The 12,562-nt window shown below is 36.9% G+C and overlaps 1 protein-coding gene across 3 annotated transcripts in view; it reads right to left on the reverse strand.

Annotated features, from left to right (window-relative positions):
* The window catches only part of BCAR3 (BCAR3 adaptor protein, NSP family member), a 176,291-nt gene that overhangs the window by 21,495 nt on the left and 142,234 nt on the right, over positions 1 to 12,562 (reverse strand). For all 3 annotated transcript variants that reach the window (XM_053694036.1, XM_053694035.1, XM_053694037.1), the window contains 3 exons: positions 8,595 to 9,037; positions 6,600 to 6,703; positions 1,432 to 2,063 (listed from right to left, as the gene is read on the reverse strand). In XM_053694036.1, the coding sequence (XP_053550011.1) occupies positions 1,432 to 2,063; positions 6,600 to 6,703; positions 8,595 to 9,037 (1,179 nt within the window). The remainder of the gene's footprint in view (positions 1 to 1,431; positions 2,064 to 6,599; positions 6,704 to 8,594; positions 9,038 to 12,562) is intronic.

A 12,562-nucleotide genomic window follows, 5' to 3' on the forward strand; every position in this document is an offset into this window, starting at 1 on the left:
CAGCCAAATGTCTGTCGGCCAAATGTCCGTCTGCCAAATGTCCTTCTGCCAAAAGTCTTTCTGCATTTTGTCAGAGCACCGTCTCTAATTATCCAAAGTAAACAAAATAAGATTTACAACACTTTTCAAGGTGATTGCAAAACAATACATATTGTGCCAATGATCACAGCTTAAAAAAAAAAAACTTGTGTTTGGCATGCGGATCTATTGCAATACAATCATTAAAGGGATATGAAACCCAAAATCTTTTCATTCATGATTCACATATAGAATGCAATGTTATACAACTTTCAAATTTACTTCTATTATATATATATATATATATATATATATATATATATATATATATATATATATATATATATATATATATATATATATATATATATATAATTTGCTTCATTCTCTAGGTATCCTTTGTGGAAGATGCAATGCATTACTGGGAGCTAGTTGAAAGCCAATGACAAGAGGCATAGATATAAATCTACCAATCAGCAGCTCATGAGTTTACCTAGGACTCCATTTCAACAAAGGATACCAAGAGAACAAAACAAATTAGATAATAAAAGTACATTGGAAAGTTGTTTAAAATCACAAGATCTATATGAACAAAATTGGGTTTTATATCACTAAGTTCTAATGCATATATAAAAATAACCTAAAATGTCCCTTTAAACTTAAAGGGACATTATACACTAGATTTTTCTTTGCATAAATGTTTTGTAGATGATCCATTTATATAGCCCATAAAGTTGTTGTTTTTTTTTGTTTTGTTTTTTTGTTTTTTTAAATGGATAGTTTTGCTTATTTTTAAATAACATTGCTCTGATTTTCAGACTCCTAACCAAGCCCCAAAGTTTTAGGAGAATACAGAGGTATACCTACTCCAGCTTTCTTCTGTTTGTGTAAAGGGTCTTTTCATATGCAAAGGAAGGGGGAGTGTCTGATATTTCCCACTTGCAGTGGGTGTTCCAGTAACCTTTTAAACAGAGCTAAACGGTTTCATGCTGGATTTTTATATCAGTATCTGTGCATATTATTCTTTATAGTAGTGTCTATTACATGCAGTTATATGACAATTGGTGTATACTGTCCCTTTAAAAGGGACATGAAACCCCAAAAAATAAATATTTAATGATTCCATTTTAAACAATATACTTCTATTATCTAATTTGCTTCATTCGTTAGATATCCTTTGTTGAAGAAATAGCAATGCACATGGGTGAGCCAATTACACGAGGCATCTATGTGCAGCCACCAAGCCAATCTAGATATGCTTTCCAACAAAGGATATCAAGAGAATGAAAGAAATTAGATCATAGAAGTAAATTGCATGTTCTTTCTGAATCATGAAAGAAAAAGTAAGTAACCATTTTTGGTGATCCATTATCCGAACATTAGCCAAGGATAATAATATAAAGCACCATTTACCTTGCAGTCCATTCTTAGGATATGTTTGGCAATAGTCCTTGGATCATTGTTTGTAAAAAGTTCTTTGGCCCTTCTCAACAAATTGGTTTCCAGAGGTTTATTCTCTGGAGTGAGGAGAACAGATTCATAGTCTTTAAAGTTGAAAGAAGAAACAGTTTCATACACTGGCCTAATAAACACATCGTCCTGTACATTGTCACCCAAGTCTGCTACTGAACACTGGGAGAGACTGTCCTCCATTAAATGGAAGCTCATGTCCGAGTTACTTAATGACAGTTCCTCATCCTCATCTGTCCTCCTTCCTTCAGAAAAGCTATTGTGTGAGGAAAGTGTCTTTGTCCACCCAGAATCCTCAGGAGGGTTAGGGTGCAGCTCACAATAATTTGCCTCAGAGTTCTGCCACACTGTAGGTGATGGTGGGTACATCATGTTAAGTGCCTTACTGGGTTTTGGTGGAGGTCTTGAGCACAACTGGCTGTCTGATCCCCTCAACGCTTCTGCTGAATGAGCCTCGTTGGCGAATCTCCGGATTTCAGTTGGACTTAGAGTAGGTTCACTTCCTGTCCTAAAGACATGGGGTCTGGGAGATAATTTTGCATCCAGCGTTGAAGATGGGTATTGCTGTCTTACACCTGTTGGGGAGAAAATGGATTACTTTATAGAGCAAGACATCTTCTGTATTAAAAAAAACTCATATAATTTTATTATTTACTATGAACATGGAAGTATGAGATGCTGTTATAAGTTGTGGCCATATAACAGGTGACATACTTATGTGAAACGTAGCCACCAGCTATGAAATTGAGAGCATGTTTTGGATGCTACTAAAGGGTAATGTATATGGGGACATGTAGAATAAACAAACGTTAGGAGCAGCACCTCTAGTTGGCCAATTTGGCCCTGCAATTAGTAGTGGTGTTGCTAAAGGGGGGTCTGTTTGGGACCAGGCACCACCTATATCATGTCCAGCCACTTTGTGTGCCCCCTTGCAAAAAAGAGCCAAAATTTTAAGGTAAATGTATGGATTTTCCTTTTCAATATGGTGGTAATATATCAAAGATGGCCACCACAGTGTTACTGTACAGAATAACCTGCAACCTGTTTGTATAGTAGGACTGCAAAAGTGCATATCTTCTGATGTAAACCAAGAAGGAAGGGTGACTTCCAGTCACAATGAAGCGACTCGCCAGGTCTGTTTTACCTCAGTCATTTTCTTTCCCAGTATAGTTGATCTTGTACAAAACATTACTACATTTTAAAAAATATAATAAAATATACCTTAGATACACCTTGTAACATGCATATGGTATGCTACAATAAATTTCGATGGATGGGTCGACAATACATCTTAGAAGACAGAGATTTACAGCTTGCAACATCCCTATGGAAAGCTAGGTATGTACAATTTGGAATTACATATATATTGTGGTAAATATTTACATACTGGTATGTAGATAAATCTTAAGAAATATTTTAAAGGGTAGGTTTGTTTCATATAGACCGATAGTTACCATTAGCTGAACCTATCAGCTGAGAGATAGGCACATCTTGGATAAATATGCATGTAGGGTTGTATGTAATTGACCGTTTGGTAGACACATTAAAGAATGTACGTACTGATGGATAAATGGCTGCAAATATTGCGCAAGTTACTAAGTGGTCTTCACATACCTCCGTAACAGGTGTTACTATATTTAATGTGAATATACAACTTTGTAATTAGCATGACAAATGGATGCACATAGCCCAAAACATTGCTGTTTTAATGGGATACTTCCCTCAGTAAACAGACATGACAAACACCTTGTAGTTACAAGACATTTCTGTTGGTTTATTATAAAATAATAGATAAGCCAAGTCTAACAGTTTTTAAAACAAAAATCCTTAAGGTGTATACTGTCCTTTTAAGTACAAATGTGCCATTACAACTTTATTCATTAGATACACCATGGACCATACACAATGTACATAATGGTTGTTACATACTACTGGTTGCTAAATAAATGCACTGGGGAACAATACATACTACTGGTTGCTAAATAAATGCACTGGGGAACAATACATACCATTGGTTGCTAGAGAGATACACTGGGGAACATACATACTCTACTGGTTGCTAAATAGATGCACTGGGGAACATTCATACTCTACTGGTTGCTAAATAGATGCACTGGGGAACATACATACTCTACTGGTTGCTAAATAGATGCACTGGGGAACATACATACTCTACTGGTTGCTAAATAGATGCACTGGGGAACATACATACAGGGAGTGCAGAATTATTAGGCAAATGAGTATTTTGACCACATCATCCTCTTTATTGCATGTTGTCTTACTCCACAGCTGTATAGGCTCGAAAGCTTACAACCAATTAAGCATATTAGGTGATGTGCATCTCTGTAATGAGAAGGGGTGTGGTCTAATGACATCAACACCCTAAATTCAGGTGTGCATAATTATAGGCAACTTCCTTTCCTTTGGCAAAATGGGTCAAAAGAAGGACTTGACAGGCTCAGAAAAGTCAAAATAGTGAGATATCTTGCAGAGGGATGCAGCACTCTTAAAATTGCAAAGCTTCTGAAGCGTGATCATCGAATAATCAAGCGTTTCATTTCAAAATAGTCAACAGGGTCGCAAGAAGCGTGTGGAAAAAACCAAGGCGCAAAATAACTGCCCATGAACTGAGAAAAGTCAAGCGTAGCAGCTGCCAAGATGCCACTTGCCACCTAGTTTGGCCAAATTTCAGAGCTGCAACATCACTGAGTGCCCAAAAGCACATAGGTGTGCAATACTCAGAGACATGGCCAAGGTAAGAAAGGCTGAAAGACGACCACCACTGAACAAGACACACATGCTGAAACGTCAAGACTGGGCCAAGAAATATCTCAAGACTGATTTTCTAAGGTTTTATGGACTGATGAAATGAGAGTGAGTCTTGATGGGCCAGATGGATGGGCCCGTGCTGAATTGGCAAAGGGCAGAGAGCTCCAGTCCGACTCAGACGCCCAGCAAGGTGGAGGTGGAGTACTGGTTTGGGCTGGTATCATCAAAGATGAGCTTGTGGGGCCTTTTCGGGTTGAGGATGGAGTCAAACTCAACTCCCAGTCCTACTGACAGTTTCTGGAAGACACCTTCTTCAAGCAGTGGTACAGGAAGAAGTCTGCATCCTTCAAGAAAAACATGATTTTCATGCAGGACAATGCTCCATCACACGCGTCCAAGTACTCCACAAGCGTGGCTGGCAAGAAAGGGTATTAAACGAAGAAAATCTAATGACATGGCCCTCCTTGTTCACCTGATCTGAACCCCATTGAGAACCTGTGGTCCATCATCAAATGTGAGATTTACAAGGAGGGAAAACAGTACACCTACTCTGAACAGTGTCTGGGAGGCTGTGGTTGCTGCTGCAACGCAATGTTGATGGTTGAACAGATCAAAACACTGACAGAATCCATGGATGGCAGGCATTTGAGTGTCCTTGCAAAGAAAGGTGGCTATATTGGGTCACTGATTTGTTTTGTTTTGTTTTTGAATGTCAGAAATGTATATTTGTGAATGTTGAGATGTTATATTGGTTTCACTGGTAAAAATAAATAATTGAAATGGGTATATATTTGTTTTTTGTTAAGTTGCCTAATAATTATGCACAGTAATAGTAACCTGCACACACAGATATCCCCCTAAAATAGCTATAACTAAAAACAAACTAAAAACTACTTCCAAAACTATTCAGCTTTGATATTAATGAGTTTTTTGGGTTCATTGAGAACATGGTTGTTGTTCAATAATAAAATTAATCCTCAAAAATACAACTTGCCTAATAATTCTGCACTCCCTGTACTACTGGTTGCTAAATAGATGCACTGGGGAACATACATACAACTGGTCGCTAGATAGATACACTTGGGAACATACATACTACTGGTTGCTTGATAGATGCACTCGGGAACATACATACTACTGGTTGCTACATAGATGCACTCGGGAACATACATACTACTGGTTGCTACATAGATGCACTTGGGAACATACATACTACTGGTTGCTAGATAGATACAGTTGGGAACATACATACTACTGGTTGCTTGATAGATGCACTTGGGAACATACATACTACTGGTTGCTACATAGATGCACTCTGGAACATACATACTATCTGCTCGCTAATAGATGCACTTGGGAACATACACACTGCTGGTTGCTTGATAATACACTCTCAGGAACATACATACTACTGGTTGCTAGATAGATACACTTGGGAACATACATACTACTGGTTGCTAGATAGATACACTCGGGAACATACATACATACTACTGGTCGCTAGATAGATACACTCGGGAACATACATACTACTGGTCGCTAAATAGATGCACTCGGGAACATACATACTACTGGTCACTAAATAGATGCACTTGGGAACATAAATACTACTGGGCGCTACATAGATGCACTTGGGAACATACATACTACTGGTCGCTACATAGATGCACTTGGGAACATACATACTACTGGTCGCTAAATAGATGCACTTGGGAACATACATACTACTGGTCGCTAAATAGATGCACTTGGGAACATACATACTACTGGTCGCTAGATAGATGCACTTGGGAACATACATACTACTAGTCGCTAGATAGATACAATTGGGAACATACATACTACTGGTCGCTAGATAGATACACTTGGGAATACACATACTACTGGTTTCTTGATAGATGCACTTGGGAACATACATACTACTGGTTGCTACATAGATGCACTCGGGAACATACATACTACTGGTTGCTACATAGATGCACTTGGGAACATACATACTACTGGTCGCTACATAGATGCACTCAGGAACATACATACTACTGGTCGCTAGATAGATACAATTGGGAATACACATACTACTGGTCGCTAGATAAATACACTTGGGAATACACATACTACTGGTTGCTAGATAGATACACTTGGGAATACACATACTACTGGTCGCTAGATAGATACACTTGGGAATACACATACTACTGGTCGCTAGATAGATACACTTGGGAATACACATACTACTGGTTGCTAGATAGATACACTTGGGAACATACATACTACTGGTCGCTAGATAGATACACTTGGGAATACACATATTGGCAGGTAAATATTTACAATTTGTAACATACCTATTGGCAAATAGCTTTCAGACTGATGAGCTTTCAACAACGGTCGTCTCTTCTCCCGCATATTATCCAGACAAGCTGGTTGGCTACCACTTTTCTCTTTGTTTCTGATAAAAAGTAAAGGAATAGGTCAATAAAGACTCACTCATCTATTAAAGGGACAGTCTACACCAAAATGTATTTATTGTTTAAAGATAGATAATCCCTTTATTACCCATTCCCCAGTTTTGCACAACCAACACAGTTATATTAATACACTTTTTACCTCTGTGATTACCTTGTATCTAAGCCTCTGCAGACTGCCCCCTTATTTCAGTTCTTTTGGCAGACTTGCATTTAAGCCAGTCAGTGCTGACTCCTAGGTAACTCCACAGGCATGAGCACAATGTTATCTATATGGCAAACATGAACTTATGCCCTCTAGCTGTGAAAAACTGTCAAAATGTATTCAGATAAGAGGCAGCCTTCAAGGGCTAAGAAATTAGCATCTGAACCTACCTAGGTTTAGCTTTCAACTAAGAATACCAAGAGAACAAAGCAAAATTGATTATAAAAATAATTGGAAAGTTGTTTAAAATGACAGGCCCTATATGAATCACGAAAGTTTATTTCTGACTAGACTGTCCCTTTAACTAGTGAGTAGATAACCGCAAAATACAACAGCAAGTTCATAGTAATAGTACTTAGTAAATCTTCTCTGTGGGGTTTTATTTTTTGGAGTTGATTTATATAATAACTTGTTCATTCACAAATCTCATATTCACTTAAAAAAAGAGCAGAATACTCTACCCACAATTATAACTAAAACAGAGTGGTTATTCACAATGGATTCCATGCAGGCAAAACGTTCAATCTACTACACAATGTTTTTGCATAGAAATTCAGATGGACTGGAAGAGGCCAATGTCACTAAATAACAACTCACAGAGACGTACTGATGTATAAATGACATTAATTCGTTAGAGCGTCATTTTTACACTAGTGCACCTAGGCACAGGTAATGTCCATAAGCACTTCAGCTGCAGTTTTTGATTGGTGGGTTGTCCAACTGCTGCTCTTGATTGGCTGACTGGCCTAGTCCTGCTTGCGAGCTCTAACAAATCAAAGCATGTAATGTTTTACCTTAGTGGGTGGGTACCTTTTTTTTTTTTGTATGGAGGGACGGTCACTTATAAAGGGATTGGCTGGGGGCTACATTACATTATAATCACACTCATGCCAAAGACCTCCAAATAAAATTAGATCATAATCAAATTTTTTGTATGAAAATACTTAAAGGGACAGTCTAGTCCAAAATAAAACTTTCATGATTCAGATAGGGCATGTAATTTTAAACAACTTTCCAATTTACTTTTATCACCAATTTTGCTTAGTGCTTTGGTATTCTTAGTTGAAAACTAAACCTAGGTTGGCTTATATGTTCATTTTTTTTTTTACCTTGAAGGCTGCCTCTTATCTGAATGTTTTTCACCACTAGAGGGTGTTAGTTCACGTGTGTCATATAGATAACACTGTGCTCATGCAAGTGGAGTTACCAAGGAGTCAGCACTGATTGGCTAAAATGCAAGTTTGTCAAAAGAACTGAAATAAGGGGACAGTTTGCAGAGGCTTAGATACAAGGTAATCACAGAGGTAAAAAGTGTATTAATATAACTGTGTTGGTTGTGCAAAACTAGGGAATGGGTAATGAAGGGATTATCTATCTTTTAAAACAATAAAAAAAATCTGGTGTGTAGACTGTCCCTTTAATTCATTTAACTGTGTGTACTACTCACATTATCATGGATAGTTAGAAATGCACATGCCAAAATGAGGAACGTGAAAAAGCTTTCCTGCTAACAAATGACTGATTTCTGTTCTCCACTCATTACTGCCATGGCCACACAAAAAAACATGGAGGGCAGAATGTGGCCCCTGGAAAGTAACTAATCCATCTGTGTCAGTTTAAACCCTCTGAACATGACAGGATGACTAATTGAACGTGCCCACTGTACCCACCTTAGCAGGTTACCACGCATTGTGACGTGCTCCTGCGAAAGCCCATGTCCTATGTTTAGACTCAGTCGTTTTGGAGTTTCGACCCTCCCATCCAAAACCCCAGATTCCAGGTGTCTGACAGGAGATACTCCGTACTTCTCCTCTATACATCGCAGTGGCACTGTCCTGTTAATGGGCTGAAAGATTATCGCCCCACTCTGCTGCGAAACGGGTTTACGGTTCCCCACGTAATATCTAACCAGCGCCGGAACGCTGTCAAAACTTTCATGTTCAAACTGATACTGGATCCGGCAGTACGCTTCCTTTAGCCGGACGACTACTTTGTTTATTTTGAAGTGTTGAGAGACGTTTTTCCACTGACAGGTAAGAACCAAGTTTCCAGGGCTGGACAATGAATCTCGTATCAGGAAATCTCCATCTCTCCTCACCAGACTTTCTGACACCTGAACAAAGAAAAACACGTTTTACGTTTCCAGAAACGAATCTGTATTTGATGGTCATTTAGATTAGAAGGCAATATCAAACCTTGTGAATAAAAATCTAAATGAAGCCTTAAAAGGGACAATGTACTGTTAAATTGATTTTCCCTTAATGAGTTATACCAGCTGTAGGGTATAAAATGAAAGAGAAATTGCTTCTTCAACTTCTATGTTTATTTTGTATATGAAATAGCTGGGGGGTTTCTTTGAACCCACAAAAATAAAAATGGGTTGAGCTTCTTATTTTACCGCTTTCTGTAAACACATATGGTTCTTTATATCATGTCTGTCTATACCAAAGCCCAATTCTTAGAGAACAATTTAAAATGAACATTTTCTTACTCATCTCTTCAACCTCCCACTGGCAGTTTAATTTCTCCTGCTGGCTATGTTTACACAGTTTTTCTATAGCCTATAATTAAACAGACATGAAACCCAATGTTTTTCTTTCATGATTTAGAAAGAGCATACAATTTTAAATAACTTTCCAATTTATATATATTAGCTAACTTGCTTCATTCTCTTGAAAGCCTTTGTTGAAAAGCATATCTAAATAGACATAGTAGCTGATAATTGGTGGCTGCACATAGATGCCTTGGTTGTTTGGCTCACCCATGTGCATTGCTACTTCAACAAAGGATATCTGAAGAATGAAGCTAATTAAATATAAGTAAACTGGAATGTTGTTTAAAACTGCATTCTCTATCTGAATCATTAAAGACAAATTCTGTGTTTCTTGTCCCTTTAAGTATAGGCAGGGATACCATAGGCAAAATCATCTATTTCAAATACCAAAATAAAAGTTAAAGGAGCTATTTGTAAGCAATTTAAAAAACTTCATTAGGCAAATGGATATTTGGGAACAAATTAAAAGGAAGAAAAAATTGAGTACATCAAACTGTGTATATTAAATATAATCAATTATATCCTGTAATGAAAAAGATCAGTATAGAGTTTACAAAATAAAGGCTATAATTGTGAGTGAATATAAATTGTGTCTGGGTGCTCAAATGAAATATAGCAGCTTATTTTTACACTATGTAACATTGCTCCTTTAAAGGGACAAGAATCCCAAAAATGTTTGTTTTTTGTGATTCAGGCAGAGCATACAATTTTAAAAAATATTTCCGATTTACATCTATTATCAAATATGCTTAGTTCCCATGGTATTCTTTGTTGAAGAGATACCTAGGTAGGTATCTGGAGCATAATATGGTAGAAAATAGAGCAAATAAACTGCTGCCGTATAGTGCTCCAGAGCTTACTTTCCTGCTTTTTAACAAGGGATACCAAAAGAACAAGGAAAATGTGATAATAGAAGAAAATTAGAAAGTTGTTTATTATTATACAGCACATAGGGGTGCACATTTCCTCCTTGGTGCATGCGCAGTGAGTGGCACTTTCGTCACTTACCGTGCATGTGCGATTGCCAGACATACAGAAAGCTTGGGGGAAACCTAAAGCCCTTTACTTATTTAAGATGTTTTACATTTATTTTTTAAGCTATAAGCAGAATGTTTATCAGGATTCCACAGATTTTTATTGCTTGCATATAACTGTGTTTAATCCCTGCAAAACAATTAAACACATGCTCAAAGTCAGGTCCAAATAAGCAATGCACTACTGTGAGCTAGCTGAGCACATCTGGTCAGCCAATGACAAGCAGCATGTGTGTGTAGCCACCAATCACCAGCTAGTTCAAGAAGTGCAGTGCTGCTCCTAAGTCTACCTAGGTATGCTTTTAAACAAAGGATACCAAAAGAACAAATTCAATTTAAAGTCTTTTTATTTTATTTATTTTTTAAATTGCATGGTTTATCTGAATCAGGCAAGTTTAATTTTAGCTTTAACCCATTATATATAAATATTGCATATGGCTTATCTTTAGTATTTAAAAAAAATGCATGACGCAAATTAATGGAATATAAAATAGATCATTGGAAAAATCAATTCGTTTTTGTTATTGTGTCGAAATTATTCAATAATAATAGTAATTATCTAAAAAAAAAAAAAATCACATTATAAATGATTATAATTTTTTAGTATATTATGTAACCTAGTAAGAGGTTTTAGGATCAGCTCCCTGTCATTTCTAGTGGGGAGTGACATGGGAATATATATCTATAAAAAGGGTAATATGAGCCTTTTCGTTGCGTTTTACTCTGACTTGAGCACAATTACATACTAAGCAGAAAAGATGACGGCTCTAATTACAGCTGTGCCTGTGATATTACAGTTCATGGGAATGGGGGGGGGGGGTATGTTTAAGTTTTAAAACTAATGGGGACATTTTTTCACATCCAGTACTGATCTTACAGAACAATTTAGTGAGATTAGTATGTGCGCGGTAGGCTTGTTGTCTTAACTTGCTGAGCATTTTAGCGTATTTGCTTGTGCACTTAATACATTTATAGATTACTTCGTGCAGGAGAAAGCCAGCCTTGGGTTGGAGAGAGACATTAAACTTAAAAGGATATGAAACACAATTTTTTTTCTTTCACGATTCAGATAGCGGAAGCAATTTTAAGCAACTTTCTAATGTACTCCTATTAATTTTTCTTCGTTCTCTTGGTTTCTTTATTTGATAAAGCACAAATGTAAGCTCAGGAGCCAGCCCATTTTTGGTTCAGAACCCTGGGTAGTGCTTGCTGATTGGCGTATACATTTAGACTGATAAAAAAAGCTGATAATAACTAGACATGTGCGTTTCGATTCGTTCCGAATCGAAATTCGGCTGTATTTGTTAAATTAAGAGATTTGTATCGATTCAAATTTCTGAATTACAGTAGTACCGAATAAATCCGAATTAGTTCGGATTTATTTGTTACATTCAGATGGCCATGGATTACACTAGTATTGTACAGTATATTAGGTTATATCACTCTGCTATGGGTTACACCTAATATACAGTACATAATACTAGTCTAATACACAGCACATCCCACCTAACACATACCGAAATTCCGAATTATCGAACCGAACCGAATCCAGCCGAATTTATTTGAATCCAAATGAATCCGAAACAAATTCATTCAAATTTTTCCGAATTTGAATCGATACGAACTTCGAAAACATCCGAATCGAAACAAATTTTTCGGCCATGCTCAAGTCTAGAAAAACAACTTGTGCAAAGAAAAAAAAAAGTTGGTCTATTCAGCACAGTTACATCCATTTTTGAAAAACAAAGCTCTGTAGTACATTTTGGAACATTCTCTTTTAGAACAGAGAAATTGTTTGAGTATAGTGTCCATTTAAAGGACATGAAACCCAAAATTGAGATGGAGCTTACGATTTTAAACAACTTTCCAATTTACTTCTATTATCTAATTTGCTTCATTTCCTTGTTATCCTTTGTGAATGAGCAGCAAAGCAGTACTGGGAGTTAGATGACAGCCAATGAAAAGATGCATATATGAAATAAATTGGAAAATTATTTAAAATGGCATGCTCTATCTGAATAATGAAAGTTTTTTTGGGGGGGTGTAATGT

The sequence above is a fragment of the Bombina bombina genome, chromosome 10, assembly GCF_027579735.1.
Source record: "Bombina bombina isolate aBomBom1 chromosome 10, aBomBom1.pri, whole genome shotgun sequence".
NCBI classification, from domain to species: Eukaryota; Metazoa; Chordata; class Amphibia; order Anura; family Bombinatoridae; genus Bombina; species Bombina bombina.